General features: G+C 24.8%; 2 protein-coding genes across 4 annotated transcripts in view; one reads left to right on the top strand and one right to left on the bottom strand.

Moving 5' to 3' along the window:
- LOC127284226 (ly6/PLAUR domain-containing protein 6B-like) overlaps positions 1–20,954 on the top strand; it is a 90,325-nt gene that overhangs the window by 53,340 nt on the left and 16,031 nt on the right. The gene's annotated exons all lie outside the window — the stretch shown is intronic.
- The window catches only part of LOC127284211 (uncharacterized), a 48,035-nt gene that overhangs the window by 25,302 nt on the left and 1,779 nt on the right, over positions 1–20,954 (bottom strand). The window contains exon 3 of the mRNA XM_051309535.1: positions 18,488–20,221. Within this exon, the coding sequence (XP_051165492.1) occupies positions 18,488–20,221 (1,734 nt within the window). The remainder of the gene's footprint in view (positions 1–18,487; positions 20,222–20,954) is intronic.

Below are 20,954 nucleotides of genomic sequence, written 5' to 3'. Positions count from 1 at the left end.
GACGGGAGTATAAGAGGCTTTTGCGAGGCGAATCGTTAACCCTCCCGCGCCATGGGGAATATTGTTTATTCATCCGGGAAATCTGGGTTCCTCTCAGTTTATAAATTTTCCTCACGAATTTGTCATAAAGATATATTCGTCATATTACTAAATATCTCAATCCAATATTATAAATAAAATTGTTTTTAATTTCTTCCAAAAATTGTGATTATTTTTGAGAATTATTATTATTATTATTATTATTATTTTTTTAAATATTTAATGAAAAATTATATTTATATCTTATCAAAAGCTTGAAACAAGGAAAATTATTGCGCAATTATTTCAAGAACCGACTATTAAATTTTGAAAGCATGTGCGAATGACAGTTTCAAAACTACTATTCATTTTACAGATTTATTCAATTTTTTTCCCCCCCTTTGTTCATGTCTTTAATCTTAATATATGATTTATTTACAAATAGAAAAATTTCACTTTCAATTAATAATCAAATAATTGTTAATAATTAATAAAATGAATTTTAAATAGTAAAAAAATTTTCTCATTAACTAAATCAAAAATAATTTTAATCAATTTTATAGAAAAAAAAGAAAATAACACTTTGTCAAACGAAAAAAGTCGTAAAGCACACATATCTATTGTCTTTATGTACACATGATCTCGATTTATCAATCAAAAATTTTTTCCCCTTGACAAAAAAGTTGATAAATTACTATCTTCTAAATAGAATTTTTTTTCTAATTTTCAATTTAAAAAAAAAAGTAAAACATTTGATAGCTGTTAATTTTGAAAGCACGCAAATTAGTAAACAAACCACTAATTTAGTGTAAATGTATTTTACTAACATATATATAAAATTTACTGCATATATAATGCAGAATTCAACTAATACATCTAAACCTGACAGAAAGGAATGCGAAACTTTTGTGTGATCCTATGCGGTTGAATTTCAAACAACACTAATTAATTAAACAATGCGTCGGATGTTGAAACACCGGAAGTTGTGAAACTTGTATATATATATATATATATATATAGCAGGAGCCATTGGTCATTTGAAGTTCTGCAATCTGTGTTTCCGGACTCAGGAGGATTCTCTCTCTCTCTCTCTCTAGCCTTTGAGAAGTTGGCCTCGGTAGTTGGTGTGGTTTCTCAACGACTTGAAGATGAAGAAAAAAATTATAAACTTTCGAAAGTCAATTTGAAAAAGAAAAAAGAAACCAAAAGCGCCCGAGGCAAAAGATTAAAAGATTAAAATGAAGATTAAAAAAAATATATAATTTTTGGTTTTCATTAAGTAAATAATTACTTTTTTCATTTAAAATTTTACTGAGAAAATAATTTTTCATTTTTTGATTATACATTTAATTTGATTAAAATTTTATACATCTTTTTTTATCCCCCATTTAGATATATATTTGTAGGTTCTAAATTACTTTTCTTATTTTCCAAATTACTTTTTCTCCACTTAATCTTTCTCATGTTCTTTTGGATCATTTAGTTCGTTTTTTTTTTAATTTGACTTTTTTTCTGACTTTTTCATTTATTGAAGTTGACTTCGTTCTGTTGTCATCACCCCCCACTTATTTATATAGTTTTCGAGTTGCGCCTAAGGGACACTTTCCTTTAGTTTCTATTGACCGAATGTTATTTTCTCGTATAGTGAAACTCCTCTCTCTCTCTCTCTTTGATGCTGCGCCACAGTGTACTTAATAGTGTTTAACATTTCGTTCGCTGCACTTTATTTGCAATGCGAAATTTCTTTTTCTCGAATTTCTATTTCCCTATGCCGTTTGCCCGTATAAAAAACGAAGTTTCAAAATCACTTCAAAAATTCCTTTGACGAACTGAAATTTAATATTAACTTTTAGAAAATCAATTTTCTTTTTTTTTTTTTGATATACAGTGAGAAAAAAAATTTAGTGTTTGCAACAAAATTGGTTTGGTTAGGCAATTTTGGTTCTTGCAACCAAATTTTGGTTCGCTGAAACCAAAGTTATCTCAACCAAACATTTGATTAGGTCAACAAAAGTAATTTGGTTGAACATTTTTTTAAATTCCAACTAAAATTTAGTTACGACAAAAAAAATAATTTGGTTACCAAAAAAATAGTTTGGTCTAAAAAATCAAATGATCCTAACCAAAATTTGGTTGTGACAACCAAATAATTTGATTTGCTCTCAGCTATAGCTTAAGAGAACAATTATAGTTTAAATCTCTCACAAAGATGGATAGTCCAGTGGTCAGAGCTCCCGACCTTTAGTTTTAAAAAACAGAGGTTCGATCCCAGGCGGCGATGAGATTTTTTAAAGTCCACAAATATTTCAATTGCCCTCAGAGAAATGGTATATTTGTCTCCGAGCCTATACTAACTCATTTATTTGTTGCAAATATATTTCATTTCATTGAAATAAAAAATTTATTTGAGTCAAAGAAAAATTTATTTCTGACAAATAAAATTTTTATTTACACCAAATAAATAAGTTAGTATAGGCTCTGAGACAAATATACGTTTATTTAATTCAAATATATTTTATTTGGTTCAAATAAATCATTTCTCTGGGTGTGGATAAATATAAATTCAATGTTAAATTGATAATAAATAAATAATTAAATAAAAAAAGATAAAAAGGAAAGAGATAAGGTAGAAGAAAATTTTTTAATTTTACAAAAAAAAAACTGTTTGATCAACCAAACATTTTTGTTGACCTAACAAAAAAAAATTTGGTTGAGCTAACCAAACATTTTTATTATGCCAACAAAAAATACTCGAACCTAATTTTTTGGTTGACTCAAACAAATAGGTTACTTAAATATCAACAAAATTTTTTTGTTGGTCCAACTAAATTTTGGTTGCTAAAAATCATTTTTTTTAAGAAACAGAAAAATAGAAAAAAAGAATCTTTTACAAAAGAACAATAAAACTGTTTTTAACTTTTGCTGTTAAAAATTGTGGAATTTTTCGTTTTTTACGTTTAGAAAGTATAAAACCTAGTTTTCGAAATCTTTTGATTTCGTTTATTAAAAAGGGGAAATTTCTTTTTTTGAAAACAAAAGGTTTTGGGTCAAGAATCTTTTTTCGATTTTACCTTTTTTATTTATTTGAATAAGTTGAAGACGTTATCCGTACATTTTTTTTACATCCTGAGTTTCTCGTGGAGAAAGTATATATATGGAAAAGAAAAATAGGAAAAAAAAGAATTTGAATAAAAGACAAGAAAAGAGGCTGGATGAAGGCTTACAAAGAGGGGTTTGAAAAAGTTTAAAGTAAAAGCCAAAGAGATGGGGAGGGTTAAGGGAAAATAGAAGAAATGAGGAGAAAGTTTGAGAGAGAAAGAGAGACATGAAATATGCGGTCTAGAGAACGCAGTAGAAACACACATATATATATGTAGCTTTATCAAATATGGATGTAGCAACTGCACGTGGCGAAAACCTTTAGACAGAAACCAACCAACTCCATAGTACCATATCTCCAAATGCAAATATACCCTCAACGATTTTCGACAGGATACTTTCTTCGAACCCCTCTTTTAATCTCGCGGAATTACTCCTCTCTGAGTCCTCTCTTCAAACAAGGATTTTGCGACGAAAATTCTCTCATCTTTGAACGAGATTAAAATCTTTAAGTGATTTTTCAAAGTAAACTTTTCGTTTCCTTTGCATTTCATTTCTTTTACCGATATTATACATTTTTTTCGAATCCTTATTCAAATGAGAATTATTTAATAATTTTTTAAATTAATTTGTTAACATTTTCTTTGATAGAATTTTCATTCCAATTTTTTTTTTAGTCGAATTTTTTCGTACTATTTCTTGACAAAATTTTTCCATTAAAGAAATCCATTTTTATAGGGAAAATAAGAAATAGAAATAATAATAATAACCAATAATAATTAGTTAAGTAAATAATAATTACTTTTTATAAAAATATAAATCAATAAATAATTAGTTAAATAATAATTAATATAATTAGTTTTATAAATAATTAATTTTTCGAATTTTTCCTATACTTTAGAATTTTTTTTTTTTCGAATTTTCATTTAACATAAAATAGCGCCATTTAAATAAATTTTTATTTTTTATTTGGATTTTTCAAAAATGATGTATTTTTTTTTTATTTTTCATCAAAGCAGTTATTAAAAATAAATACAGTTTATAAAAAAAAAATATTTATAATTTAAAAAAAAAAAATAGTAAACGGATATGATAATTTATTTATTTTTTTGAAAAGCTGAAAAATAGAGAAAAACATGTATGTAAAAAAAAAAGTAGTGGGTCTAAGTGTAAAAGAGAAGGAGCATCGCGTTGAATGAGGAAGTAACGAGAATGGAGAGCAATTTTTCGCAACGCCGTTAAAAATAGAGGAACACCAGTCCGGGTTTTAAATATAACGCCGCGAGCTTCCAGACCGAAAAAAAAAAATGAGAATAAGGATGAGGTCTACAGTTTTAGGTGACGAACTAATACTTTATACTCTAAAAAAAACGTTTCGAGACAAAAAATAAAAAAAAAAACACGTGTAATTAAAATTGTTACCATTCATCGAAAAATAAATTTTAATTTTTATTCAAATTATTTTTTTGCAAATTTATCGAATATTTTAAATATTTTTTTTTTAAGTACTTCTTTATAGGATATATATATATATATATATGTATATTTATATATATAATTTGTTGAGCATGTTGATCAAGATAGTGTAAAGCAAATGAATAAACAAATTAAGTAACGGAAGCGAGAGAGAAATTATTCTCGGCTTGCTGAACATACTTTTATACTAATTAAAACGATAGTAAAACGTATATATTTAAATAAGAAAATTCTTGGCACTTGAGATAAATTTCTTTTTACATGAAAATATTAAAAAAAAATTTTCCCGTTTATCAAAAATTATAGTTTTATAGAAAACATTTTTTGGAAAACATTTTATAGAAAAACATTTTATAGAAAAAAAATTCATTGAAATACACCTTTTTTCTAATTGAACGAGTAATTGGATAAATTATTAAATAATAATAATAATATAAACTATAATTATTTTTTTATTTATAAATAAATAATAATAATAATTGTTAAGTTTAATAATAATAGTAAATAATAATAATAATAATAATAATAAATTAAGCCCTTCGTCTGATTATATTTTCTTCTCATCGAAAGGAATTTAATAATGAAAACATTTTCACATTGAACCGCATATAAACAAAAAAGAAAAAAAAATTATCCTCTTTTTAATTTCTGCTTTCTAGAAAATTTTCTTCATTATATATATATTTATAGAAGAATACCATTGGCATTTAAACATTCAGAAAGAATTCAATATTGACGTTTCTGCAAAGTAATAATATAAAATGAAAAAAAAAATTCTATATATGCAACAAGTCTGATATTCTATTTTCAATATTTCTTTTTTTTTTAATAAAAATAAATTCAACGAATGCAACGACTGATAAGATTCGTTGAATTTTCAAGTTTAATTAAATGCAGAAGAATATATATATATATATATACTTGAAATCTTGAATTTGAAGAAGCTTATTAGGACCAAGAACGATTTTAGCACAATAGAAAGTTTTGTAAAACACGAAAACTTTTGTAACATCATTTCAAATATTGGATTTAAAGTTCAAGTACATAAAACTTTTTTCACTTGAAGGGAAATACAATAAATTTGTTTTTAATGCAATTTTTAATCCTAATGCAAAAGTTAATTTTATCTTTTGTTTATCAATTTATTATTTTATGTGAGGTAAATAATAATATAAATATAAATATTATTATTATTATTACTAATTGTAAAATAATTAAAAATATATGAGGTTTGAAAAAAAATCGAAGATGTAAATGCAAAATTAGTGATTTGATGTGGAATACCCCATATGGGGGCATTTCACAAGAGATGTTCATTAAAAAAAAAATTCTTTTTTTCGAATATTTTTTTTCTTCAAAATCTTTATTAAAAAAATAAGAAAATTAACGAAAGGAAAAAAGTTATATGATTTTGGAAAAAAAAAGTTAAAAAAAAGAATTTTAATGAAAATCTCACGTTGAATGAGATATATAGAAGGAGTAATTGTAAACGTAACAATATACATACACACATTCTGTAACATCTGTCACGCATCATGAATTGCATCTGTCTCTTGTATGCGCCACTATAATATAAGCAAACATACACGTGATTTTAATGAATACGTGATTTTATGTGAAATAATTTTACAGTGAATATAGAAGAGCGCGCCACAATGCTATTTCGAAGCAATATTCACCGAGTACCAGAAATTACATAGTTAACAGCCAATTATTTTGAAAACGAGTTATATATATATATATATATATATACACCTACATCCCAAAAGTCTAGTTCGTTGATTAAGAAGAGTGGGGAGCTGTTGGTGCAGATAACTACTCTAAATAAGCTAAATTACCAAAAGCAATTGACATTTTGCGGTTTTATAATGACATTTTAACATTACCGTGAGTATCGTGCGGGCAAATTCATTTTCTCTATTACTATAAACCGTATAGGTCAAATTCAATATCAATTGAACGAGATCTCCTTAAAATATATAGCAGATTTAACGACAGAAAAAAAGGAGCTTAATAATGCAAAAAAAAAAAAAAAGAGAGAAAAAAGAACAAGAGTCTATGTCCCAAAGGGTATTAGAGCTCTCTCACAGTGCATTACTTCCGATTGCATTAACGTTTCAGTGACGATTAAACTTCTGTGAGAAAAAAAAAGGAATAATTCTCCAATCTCAGTTCGATTCAAATTTTAACACTTTTTTTTTTTTTGGAGAATATTTACTTTTTATCATTATTATAATTAAATGGCATTATAATTAACATCAAATTCTCGGCTAATATATATATATATATATACTATATATATAATATTGGATAGTATACACGTTTTTGATATTGATGTAGAGGATATTTGAAATTTCCGGGATTTAGATACCGCAGACTTATGCTACACTGGCTTTTCGAGAGAACATCCGGTTTATCTCATATCGAGTTCATATAAGGTTGCTCAACTATAAATATATATAAACTCATAATCGTATATATCAACGATTTAATTTACTAATTAAAATTTCCCAAAAAAGAAAGATAAAAAAAAAATTAATTAGCTATTATCAAATAAATATTTTGAATCAAGTGATTTTTTTTTATATTTAAATCAATTAAAACTGGAATAAATAATTTTTCCTATTTTATACAAATAATTTATGTATTTAAAAAAAAATGCTATTTAATTGACTAAAATAATAAAATAAATATTTATTTGATAATAAAGTAACGTATTTGAATCGAACAAATTTTTTTTCACTGTAGGCACAGATAATTAAAAGGCATTAAAATCTTAAACTATTAATTTCCCTAATGAAAGTCGACTGCTATTTTTGAAAAGTATATTATAAAATCACATAATTCCATATTTTTGAAAAATTAAGTAATTAAATAAATAGTAAATAGTAAATGTTAAATATGAAATATTATTTGTATTTAAAAAGTCATTTACAAATTAATTAATTTTATTAATTTTAATGAAGTTCTTTAAAAAGTCACTAACTTTAAACTTTTTTTTAATACACATTCTTTAACAATCAATTATTGTTTTTTTTTTTTGTTTTTACAGTACTAGACATGCTAATTAATTTTATTTGAATTTGTAAGGAATTTTTTCATTTTCCAGGAAAACATTCTATTCAAAAAAATGGAATAAAATTGATTATTCTTAGTCTACTGCAATTTAGGTTCAATTGGTAGGTTTTTTTGAAGGTATTTTGAAGGTACAGAAGGTCAAAAAAAATAGAGACATGCTGATTAATTTTTTTTGAATTTGTAAGGAATTTTTTCATTTTCCAGGAAAACATTCTATTCAAAAAAATGGAATAAAATTGATTATTCTTAGTCTACTGCAATTTAGGTTCAATTGGTAGGTTTTTTTGAAGGTTTTAGGTGTTGTTTTAAGGTAAAAAAAATAATAGAGGCATGCTTAATGATTTTTTTTGAATTTGTAAGGAATTTTTTCATTTTCCAGGAAAACATTCTATTCAAAAAAATGGAATAAAATTTATTATTCTTAGTCTACTGCAATTTAGGTTCAATTGGTAGGTTTTTTTGAAGGTATTTAAAAGGTACAAAAGGTCAAAAAAAAATAGAGACATGTAGATTAATTTTTTTTGAATTTGTAAGGAATTTTTTCATTTTCCAGGAAAACATTCTATTCAAAAAAATGGAATAAAATTGATTATTCTTAGTCTACTGCAATTTAGGTTCAATTGGTTGGTTTTTTTATATTATATATTATATATTATTATTATTTTTATTATACGTGTTGTAAAAAAAGTTTCCATTAAAAATCTCTTAAAATTGAATTAATTCGATCTAAGAATCTTGCGAATATATGACTTTTCCGAAATTCAATTATTTTTAAAATTATTAAAATTCTTTGTAAAAGTAAATGTAATAAAAATGTTTTTAATCATATTTAAGTAAAATTCAATAATTTAAACCATTTTAAAAACTCTTTAAATTGTCATAAATCACACCAGTTTACAGTGAAATTGCCAATCCTACGAAGCATTTTTTTTTTATTAATAGTTGTTTTTTAAGTAAGAAAAAATTATTTTTGGTTTTTTTTTCCGTCGTGTAATTTTGTTGAATCTAATTTTCTGTGAAACTAATTAAAAATTAGTTAAAAAATTTACTATATAGTAGGTAAACGACAATAAATGGAAATCAAAAAAATTAAAATCTCTTCCAATTATTTAGTGATATAAAATTTTAATCGAATGTTTTAAAAAAGATTTTAAATTTCAATTTTTTTTTTTCTTTTGCAAATATCGAGGCAATAAAAAAGAAAAAAACATAGTAATATCTGAACATATTTTTGGGAAATGTGAGGTATGAAGTTAAGCGGTTTCAATTTTCCGCGCACCTGTTGACAAATATATATATCGACAAAGCCTGATAGATTTTTTTTTTTTTTTTTTTAGTGAAAACCAATAATATGTTTCATCAAAGAAGGATTTGTTTGCGAGAAAATGCTTATTGCAATATTTTCTTTTCTTCGAATGAACTTTTATGGTATATAGTAAGGATAATGGACCACCAGGTAGTGGATATATAATCTTCAGGGAGCTATATTGGTACACTTCTTCGTGTTTATTTCTTAGTGCTGTGGGTTTTTTTTTTCGACGCTCGTTAGACGAAAACTTTTGCCTCAGAGATTTCCTTCTTTTTTTTTTTTGTCGTAACCATTTGTCTGTAGCATCCGGCTCGCGGACGCGGATTACATATCCTCGAGTGCGTGTTTCCCTCTTTTCATTTTTGCATTCCCTCATACTCTCTTTTTCTTCTTCTTCTCTCTCTCTCTCTTTTGTATATATATATATATGTACTTGTTCCAGCATCGATTCGAAACAACGGAGTAGCACTCATAGCACTTTACGAGTTGCGTGTCCCATTGAAAGTGGCTGCGCAATGACAAAGAGAAAAACGGAAAGAGTTAAAGAAAAAGTAGAAAAGCGAAAAAGAAATGCGAGAATACAACACGCGAGTAGAATGAAAATAGAGGAGAGAAATTGAGTGGATACAACCTTAGGATCATTGCCAAAGATGTGTATAAACTCCTTTGGGATTCAGTCTCTAAAGTACAGTTAACGAAATTAAGTATATATATATATATGACGCGATAAAAAAAAAGAGCTAATAATTAAAATTGACACTATATTTCCAATAGTATTTATTTTACAGTCATTTAACATGAATTTTTCTTCAAAATTTTATGTGATACAAATTTTTCTAAAATTTCAATTATCATCAAATTTTAATTTGTCCGAATTTTTAATTGATGTAGAATTTTTAAGACGCCGAATTTTTATTTGTCCGAAATTACAAAAATTCCCGATTAAACGCGATTATAGATATAGAAAAGTTTGGGGCCAAAATCTTTTTGTTATTTTATTTTGTTTGGTCATTTTTTGTAATTTCAAACAAATTAATATTGGGAAAAATTTTTAAATTCAATGAATTTTAATTTCTTTCATTTATAAAAATTCAAATCACATAAAATGTCAATTGAATGAAAAATTGTTGTAAATTAAAAAATTTGCTTAAATTAAAATTCATTTAAGTAAAAAGTCATGTAAATTAAATGGCTATAAAATAAAAAAATCTGCCGAATAAAAATTTTGTGACTTATTGTTATTTTAATTATATATTTTATTTTTAATTAATTATTAATTTAATTAATTATTATTTTATTATATTTCAATATCATTTATATAATAAATGGAAATACATATAAACTATATATTTAAAATATATTATATGAAAACAAAATAATAGGGTTTTGTACATGAATACGATTAAATATTAAATAAATGTTCATGAAATTCTCTTCGCTCAATATATATATATATATATATGAATTAATTTATTGATATAAAACCATATCCCATCAAAATTCGTTCAGTAAATACAATTATTTCTATCTAGATACTTATTTCAATATATACCAATATTTACCATTAATGTATATTTTAGGAATTAAAATAAACAATTTTATTTATTCAAGTGTAATTCTTTTGATGAAAATATGTCAATTTATAAATTGAAAAAAAAAAAAATTTAATTGATTATTAATTTAAATTAAATTTTTGTTACATAAATTATATTTGTTTTTGTAATTTTTCAATATTACACGCGCATTTGTTATAAAATGAATAAAAATTTATTTTGGAAAATTGGATAAATAAAGGAATTAAATTATTATAAATCGACAAAATTAAATTACAATTATTTAAATTATTATATGAATTTGCAAAATTTAAATAAAAAATTAATTAAATTATTATAAATCAAATAAATTTAAATAACAATTTAATTAAATTACTATATAAATCGGTAAAATTTAAATAAAATTAATATGAAATAAAAATAAATTAATTAAATTAATAAATTTAAATAAAATTAATTAAAAATTGTTATGAATTATAAATTATTATTGATAAATCTTTTTGTAATGTTAATTTAAACTTGAAGAGCATGGAAATTAAAACATTTTCGGAGTTATTTATAAATAACTGGTTTCAAGAGAATTTGAAGGTACTTTAATTTTCTCTATATATATATATATTAGCAACTTAAGCAAGATTGCCAAGCACCTCAGCACGAATTTCCAAGGTGTTATTATTATAATTCATAACCCCTTATCACTAGAGTAATGTAGGGCAGGATTCCCAGGAGGGAAGGACCAAATAGGATAGACGAGTCTGGATTAATAAAGAGCATTTATGCACAGCCTAACCTGTACATAAAATATCCCGAGGGAAAACTATTTTAGCACCTTAATTGCACCGAATAATGACAGATTTATATGCTCAAGGAATTCGTCATATATAAACAAAATATATAACATTTTCATAATAATGTAACATTCAATTTTTTTTTCTAAGATATAATAAATAAAATACTGAAAAATTCACGATTATTTCAAAATATTGAAAATAATCTCCTTCTGAATTCAATTAAAATTAAATTATAATAAAGTTTTACTCTTGAACAAAAGAATATTATATTTAAATATATACATATATTGAAGAATGCTATAATCAACAATAGAAAACTAAAACAATAATGTTGAAACAAACATTTAAATTAAAACTTTAAACTGATAACAAAAAAAAAAAATTTACTTATTTGAAAGAAAATTTTTTAAATATTCGTGAAATTAATTTTTGCCAATCTCTCTTCTCTCTGTATTTGCTGACAAAGAAATAATTTTTCTTTTTTTTTTATTAAAAGACACTGTGCCAAAATCCAACCCTTGACAATAAATTCCAACGTTATCATGATTGATGCAATTTCAAACTTGAAAGATATATGAAGACATATTTGCTAGGAATAATTTTGTTTTTTTAGTGTCTGAATAATAATTTTAAATTTTGTCAAAAATTGTTGGAAATTTTTAAGTCAAAAAAAAAAAAAAAAAAAAACCTTTTCTCATTATACATTTTAGTTATCAATACAGAGAGAAAGAGAGAGAGAGAGAGAGAAATCTATAATAACAAAACTGGACCACCAGAGAAACTGCTTCCGTTTTGGCATATCAATGAGACACCTTTAGAAAACACCACCATTGCACACCAGGGTTTGTGGAAAATCGATATAGCCGAGCGGGGATATAACGATAGTATATACTTTCAACTTTTGCAAAAGATGAAAACGTGAAGAAAAGTCTGTTAATTAATATCGACGACCGTGTCAGAAATTCTTTTATCACTTAATTAATAACCATCTGAAACTTTTTTTTTCTTTTTTTTTTTTTTTAGTTATCAATCAAAACTTGTCTCATAATTTTTTTTTCTCCCAACATATATATTTACCGATCTAATGATATTAATAAATTAATATTAATATCATTAGATAGGTATTAATATTAATTTATTAATATCATATAATATTAAAAATTATATTTATATTATTATATTAATTATATATAAAAAAAGATATCGCCGCCGCCGTTGATTCAAGAATGAACGCTAGGCGAGAACTTCGACGCTACGCGGGAGCTCACAGTACTCGCCTACCATTCAACTCACGAAGCATTAAAACTCGCGTACCGTTCAGAATTTGTCTCGAAAATTTCAAATATTGTACTATATCTATATCAAAAACATAAGTTAAAAATTAACATAACATCAATACTCAAGGTATTGATCAAGGACATATATGTCAAAAATCAAAGTTTTTGATGGAATAGAGACGGACATAACCTCAAAATTATTATCAGAGGTCAAGATATGATCCTCCCTTTAAACTTTTAAAGGTCATAGGTCAAAGGATAACATAACCTTAAATTTACGTTGAAGGTCATAGGCGAACATAACCTGAAATTTACGTTGAAGGTCATAGGCGAACATAACCTTAAAATTTGGTCAAAGTTATAGAAAAAATCTGACATTACCCCAAAATTAAGGTCATAGGTTAGAAAGGACGTCATCCGTGGTGCATCTTAGAAACAAATTCTTTAAAATGAAATAATAAATTTTATTTAAAGAAAAAAAAAAAAAAAAAAAAACATATAAAAACTCTATTTGGTCCCTAATTAATTTTTCAATTGCAGAATTAGATGAAAATTTAGTTTACGGATGCAAGTTATAAAATATAGTTTATGTTCATATTAAAATATAAATAAATTTCTGTTGTTCAAATTTAAAATTTTTTTATTAAATATAAATTTTATCAAAATAATATTTAATATTTTTAGTAAATTTAAATAGGGGGTTGGCGCGCGAAGCCCCCCTATTATATATATCATACACTGTTTTATTCCCTCAATAAATTGAATGAACAAAAATAAAATAGTTGGAAATATTTTTAGATTTTTGTATGTATACTTTCTAAATTAAGGTTTTCTCACTGGTAAACTGCGATCTCTTTCCTTGATTGCTTTTAGTTTCTAAAACTTTTAAAATTAGAGAACTGATCATTTTTTACGTTAATGAAATTTTAAACACTTTAGAGTAAATATACTAAAGTGAAAAGAATTTTAAAACACTGCTATAGAGTAATGTTTTTCAAGGGGAAGAATTATTTTTGTTTTTATTATTATTGTGTTTATTATTGTCATCGCATCAGTAGGTCGATTATGTAATTCCATTTACACTTCCACTGATTTTGATTTTCACTTTCGCATTCACTCTCATTTACATTTTCACTTATTCTACATGAAAAAAAAAAAAAAGATTTATCTGAAACAGCGAAAAATTTTTCTTAGAATAGAAAAATCTTTAACTGAAACAAGTATAAAACTTTTGTCACTATAGTGAAACGTTTTTCTGTTTCAGATAAATCTATTTTTCCGACGTTATTTTCACTATTATTTTCAATTTTAATTTCAATTCTATCACTGAGAAAAATGTTTAGTCAGAGCAACTAAAATTTGGTTGGGCCAACAAAAAAATTTTATTGATATTTAAGCAACCTATTTGTTTGAGTCAACCAAAAAATTAGGTTGAGTGTTTTTTGTTGGCATAACAAAACTGTTTGGTTAGCTCAACCAAATTTTTTTTATTAGGTCAACAAAAATGTTTGGTTGATGAAACCAACAGTTTTTTTTTTGTAAAATTAAAAATTTTATTCTACATTATCTCTTTTCTTTTTATCAAATCAAACTATTTGGTTGTCGCAACCAAATTTTGGTTAGGACAACAAACGATCATTTGGTTTTTTAGACCAAACTAAAACCAAATTTTGGTTGTAATTTAAAAATGTTCAACCAAATAATTTTGTTGGCCTAATCAAATGTTTGGTTGAGATAACTCTACGGCTTTGTTTCAGCGAACCAAAATTTGGTTACAAGAAACAAAATTGCCTAACCAAACAATTTTGTTGCAAACACTAAATTTTTTTCTCAGTGTATATAAAAAAAAAGAAAATTGATTTTCTAAAATAAATAAATAATAAATTTATTTATTTATTGTGAGAGATTTAAACTAATTGTTCTCTTAAGCTATAAGCTGAGAGCGAATCAAATTATTTGGTTCTCGCAACCAAATTTTGGTTAGGACAACAAACGGATCATTTGGTTTCTTAGACCAAACTATTTTGTTGTGTTAACCAAATTATTTTTTTTGTCGTAACTAAATTTTAGTTGGAATTTAAAAAAATGTTCAACCAAATAATTTTGTTGACCTAACGAAATGTTTGGTTGAGATAATCCTACGACTTTGTTTCAGCCAAACAAAATTTGGTTCCAAGAATCAAAATTGCCTAACCAAAACAATTTTGTTGCAAATTTTTTTTCTCAGTGTAACAGAAAATTAAAAGGCATTAAAATAAGCTGCTATTATTTTAATCCAATTTTGCTTATTTTAATCCATTTTGGTACTCAGAAAAAAATTCGTTTGAAGCAACCAAATTTTGGTTAAATCAACAAAATAAATGCATTGATATACAGTTAATCAAACATTTGGTTGCATAAACCAAACGTTTATTTAGCTCAATCAAATTTTTTCTTTGTTCAAAAAAATTTATTAAGATAAACCAAATAGTTATTTAGATCATATAAATATTTATTTGAATTAAACAAATTTTGTTTGAACTAACCAAAAAATTGGGTAAATATAAAAAAAAATATGGTACATTTGGTTCAAACATATCTTTTTTCTGAGTGTAAGCAAAATTGGATTAAAATAATAAGCGTTGCAGCTTATTTTAATACCTTATAATTTTCTGTGTATTGATTTGAAATTAATGAAATTGAGAGTGATAATTAAGACTCAGTGAAAGTGAAAATGAGAGTGAAATTTGGAATCAATGGAAGGAGAAAGTGAAAGTGAAAATGATATTGAAAGTGTAAGTAAAAAATGAAAATTTGAATTAGTCTATAAGTGAAAGTGAAAATGAGAGTGAAAATTAGAATCAGTGGAAGGAGGAAGTGAAAGTGAAAATGATATTGAAAGTGTAAGTAAACATGAAAATTTGAATTAGTCTAATTGAAAGTGAAAATGAGAGTGAAAATTAGAATCAGTGGAAGGAGGAAGTGAAAGTGAAATTGAAAGTGTAAGTAAAAATGAAAATTAGAATCAGTCTAATTGAAAGTGAAAATGAGAGTGAAAATTAGAATCAGTGGAAGGAGGAAGTGAAAGTGAAATTGAAAGTGTAAGTAAAAATGAAAATTAGAATCAGTCTAAGTGAAAGTGAAAATGAGAGTGAAAATTAGAATCAGTGGAAGGAGAAAGTGAAAGTGAAAATGATATTGAAAGTGTAAGTAAAAATGAAAATTTGAATTAGTCTATAAGTGAAAATGAGAGTGAAAGTGTAAGTAAAAATGAAAATTAGAATCAGTCTATAAGTGAAAGTGAAAATGAGAGTGAAAATAAAAATCAGTGGAAGTGGAATTGCATAATTGATCTTTCTAATTTTGAGGCAAGCTTGCATTTATTAGTTTTATATAACTTCACCACAAAGTGAAATATGTTCTTGAGATACTGGCATATTCTATGCATTTGAAATGAGAGAGAAGAAATGCATCTTTTTTCTCTCTCTCTTGCTGATATCCGGGAATTCAATGTCTAAGGTCTTGATTTTCAGAGAGAGAGTCGTTTCCTGGTTTGGTACAATCCATCGATTCCAGGTCCATGGACCTGGCTTTGATAGGCCAATCGGTCCAACGAATTGAACTTTGATCGACTCTAGTAAGAGAGCAAGAGAGAGAGAGAGAGATAGTCTAACAAGGAGAAACGATAGGAAACTGGAGACGAGATTTATCGATCCGTTTTAACCATACATACACAGTATATATATATGCATTTGTGGTCGATGCCTCCAACGGATTTAAAACGAGTCGTTGCATATATAGAGATTGCGGTAATTCTTGATCCGGATTTCATTCTACTTACTCCGCAATATAAGAGTCTTTTGTTTTGCTCTCTAAACTTTCCGGATAGAACTTTTCAAAAAAAATACCATCACTAAGTCTTTTAATTCGAATTTCTTTTTTTTCACTTTATTTTCCCTAAATATTCTCTTTTATTTAATTTATTAATTACACAGTTTTCCTAAAAGTATCAATTTGAGACCAAAAATTGCATCAAATCTTTGCAACGTTTTGATGCACATAAGTTATATCAAAAAGAGATCGTTTTGTGTATCATTTTTAGAAATGATACACGAAACAGTCTCATTTTTTGATGCAGAAAATTTAATCAATTTATATCAATCATGGCCGAATTGAATCGACTCAAAATTAAACGAATTTTTTTCAGATATTTTGGTAATAGTACAATTGCGGAGACCATTTCACTATATTTAATTTGAAAATGAAAATAACAGAAAATCAAAGACAATGTGCAATCCGATAATTAAAAAGTGACAGCTTATAAACATAACCTAAAATGCATGAGAAAAAATTTGTCGATAAAATCAATATAGCCGAGCTTTTTAGAAGGTAGATGGCAGTTTTGCTTTTTATAAAAACGATTCAGAAAAAATTTAAAGAAAGAAAATAGATGAGTGCTGCGCCATCTACCTTCTAAAAAGCTCGGCTATATTGATTTTATCGACAAATTTTTTCTCATGCATTTTAGGTTATGTTTATAAGTTGTCACTTTTTAATTATCGAATTGCACATTGTCTTTGATTTTCTGTTATTTTCATTTTCAAATTAAATATAGTGAAATGGTCTCCGCAATTGTACTATTACCAAAATATCTGAAAAAAATTCGTTTAATTTTGAGTCGATTCAATTCGGCCATGATTGATATAAATTGATTAAATTTTTTGCATCAAAAAATGAGACCGTTTCGTGTATCATTTCTAAAAATGATACACAAAACGATCTCTTTTTAATATAACTTATGTGTATCAAAACGTTGCAATAGAAAAAGATACAACAAAGTTTACTGTGTAATTATTAATAATTAATTCATGACTACCAAAGCTTAACTGGATGTGAAATTGACTAGAAATCTAGTTTGCTTTGTCTCCAACAACACTAATTGAAGTTAACAAGTAATCTCAATGTTGGTTTCTGTGATAATAAAACAAATAAAAATTAGAAATATAAAATATTTATTATAACTTAAAAATTCAAAAAAAGCAACTTTTTATTAGATTTATAATTTTTTTTTTTCGAATTACATACTGTTTAATTTTTTTTTTTTTATTTCTAAAATTAAATTAACTTTATTTTTAAATTGTTGAAAATAATTTAACGGCACATTTCCCTGACACAAACCAAGTTTTACACTCCATTTAGCAAATGGACTCACCATAAAATCCCCATTTGTAAATTCGTCTTCAGTAATGTTCCCCTTCCTCCAGTTTGCAATTTCAAAATGACTTGGTAAAATTAAATATATCTTTTGAAATATATTACAAACAATGTTTCATTACATTTTTAATAAAAATTTTCCCTTTATTTCATAATAAGACATCTAAATTCACTTCTTTGAAAAAAAATCTTATTTTAATGTTTGTTTTTTTTATTCAAATCTTCTTTTATTATTTCTTTCATTATTTTGACATTATTTTTCACTTGATTGATTAGTGAAACATATCTTTTATTAATATCATTGAAATTTGTTTTATTAATTTGTAATTCAGCAAATGGAAATGTATATTTAAAATAATTGTATGCTGTTTTATATTGAACTAATGTATTTACAAATTTAATTTTATCAACAATTTCTTGTAATTTATCAGTTTCTTTTTCATTTTCAAATAATTCCAATTGATTGTATATGTCTTTAAGATTATTGAAACTTTTGTAAACTTTTTGCAAAAGAATATCTGTAATTTTTTCATTTTTCAAATTTAAATTTTCATAATTTTTCAAAAAAAATTCCAAATTTGTAAAAAAATTTTCTACATCAATTTTAAATAATGTTAAATTAGAAGAAAAATTTGATTTTTCATAAATAGAATATTGTTCCTTTATTTTTATTAATAAAGGAATTAAAATTGCAAATAATTGATTTTCATATATTGGCAATGTATAATTTTTTTTTATATTTTTTGTTAAAACAAGATGTAAATGATTTAATTTATAATTTTCTTCAATTGCAAATGCAATTTGAAAATTATTTTTCAATTTTTTCACTAACATTTCCTTTGATTTAGTAATTGATGTTATTGCAATTAAAGCATATGAACTTAATGCTATTGTTACAGTTGCTACATTTTCCATTATTCCCAATAGAAAAAATGCTTTATTTATTATCGATGTATCGTTTATAATTAGTGAATTTTTATTTAAAATTAATTCATAAGCCAATTTTTGTATTATATTTCTTATATTTAACATTTCAGATTTAATATCAATTTTAATAAATTTATAAGTTTCTTCAATTTTCATTTTTAATTGTTCCCTATTAAATTGATTGTCAATTAAAAATTTATTAGGAATTTTATTTAAATTCCCTTCGAGAATATTTAAATATTGTGTTAAATTAATTTGTTGTTGATATAAATTTTTGATATTATTTTGAAGAATTGCTTTGGCAAAATTGAGTGCATCATTTGTTTCATTTTTATCATAATTTTCAATTCTTGATATTAAAGATTCATATAGAAAAGTAAAATTTTTTTCTACAGACAATTTCAAAAATTGTTCATCTAAATTAAATAATTCATCCAATAGAGATTGTGTATTATATTGTTTATTAATTTCTTCATTTGCAATTAATTGATTATAAAATAGAATATTTCTTGTTGTGTGAGTGAGAAGAAATTTTTTATAATCATTCACAGCAAATGAAAATTCTCTATAACCTTTAAATTCTTTGGATTCAATTAATGAATTAAAATTAATACCATCGGTACCATTTTTACCAGATGGAGCAAAATCATCAACATTTTTAATGGTATAAATTTTTTCTTTATCCAATTTTTCAATTTCTTGACAGCATTTCATTTCTATATAACCACCATGTTTACCACCTTTTCCACCTATACCGCCCTTTCCTGATAAACCTTTTTCTCCATCGACAATAAATTGTTTCTCCTTTTTTGCATTATTTTCATTTAATTGATATAAAATTATTTTTCCACCTTTTCCTCCATTTCCACCAACACCACCGTCTCCACCATCACCACCTTTAGTGCCCGTTTGACCTTTGACAATGCATTTTTTAATATTTTTATTACAACCCCACCAATTTTTTGTTAAAATATTTAATAAATAATCCATTGATTTGACATTTGGTCCTTGTCCTTCAATTCCATTGCCACCATTTCCACCATTCTGTCCATTACCACCATTTCCTCCATTAGCCATAATAGTAAGATTATTTCTATTTTCAATTTTATTTGCAATTGCAAAAAATATCCCACCAGAACCACCTGTATTGCCCGCTAATCCATCATTTCCATTTATTCCCATATGTCCATTCAATGATGATATTAATTCTTCACCTGGCGTTCCATTTAAATTTATTTTTCTTTTTCCTAAAATTTTTATTTTCGGTGCTAATAGAACAATTTGTAATAATTGTCCCTGACGAATTAAATCTTTATCTATTAAAATTTCATTTAATGCAAATATTTCTAAATATCCCACTTTTCCCTTACATAAATTCTCTTCTTTTATATCACTTAATTTTATCACACTTCCACGAATTTCTAATTTGTAAATTATTTCCACTTCTTTATTTATTGGATTGCATAATTGAATTATTGACATCTCATCAGATGAATCATTCTGTAAATAATAGATGTTTATATATAAATAGAAAAACAAGTTGTAAATTCAGATGTTCATTACATGAAAATTTTGCTTCCTCTTTACGATCAGCAAAAAAAAAAAAAAATTTGCTTCCTCTTTACGATCAGCAAAAAAAAAAAAAAAATTTGCTTCCTCGTGGAGAAAGCATTAAGATTGAAATAAATATACAAAAATAATATAATAATATAAACATTGAGAGTACCTATACATTTTGAGTAAAATTTAAAGAAGTTAAAAAATCATATTTTAACCGAAATTTCTAAATATTAATGAAAAAGAAAAATAATATATAATTTATAATTATTTACAATTATATCGATTCGTTTTAATGCAAGGAACACAATTATTTTATATTTAAATTTGAAATTAAATAAATATAAAATTTTTCAGCTAAAATGTGTATTTTCTATTTTTTAACTTTCATTAATTTATTAAATTTACCTTAAATTTAAATTTTATATATATATATATACCAATCGATTTGTTTTCATGTAAGGAATATAATTATTTCATCTATAAAGTTAAATTTAAATAATCACAAAATTTTATAGCCAAAATGTGAATTTTTAATTTTTTAACTTTCATTAATTCTTTAAATTTACCTCAAATGTATACTTTATATATATATATACTGATCGATTTGTCTTGACGTAAGGAATACGATTTTATTATATATAACCTTATATTTTCCTATTTAAAATTTTTTTTG

This window comes from Leptopilina boulardi, unplaced genomic scaffold (genome assembly GCF_019393585.1).
Source record: "Leptopilina boulardi isolate dan_hultmark-lab unplaced genomic scaffold, ZJU_Lbou_2.1 LbouV2_32, whole genome shotgun sequence".
NCBI classification, from domain to species: Eukaryota; Metazoa; Arthropoda; class Insecta; order Hymenoptera; family Figitidae; genus Leptopilina; species Leptopilina boulardi.
This window is presented reverse-complemented; position numbering and strand designations above follow the sequence as displayed.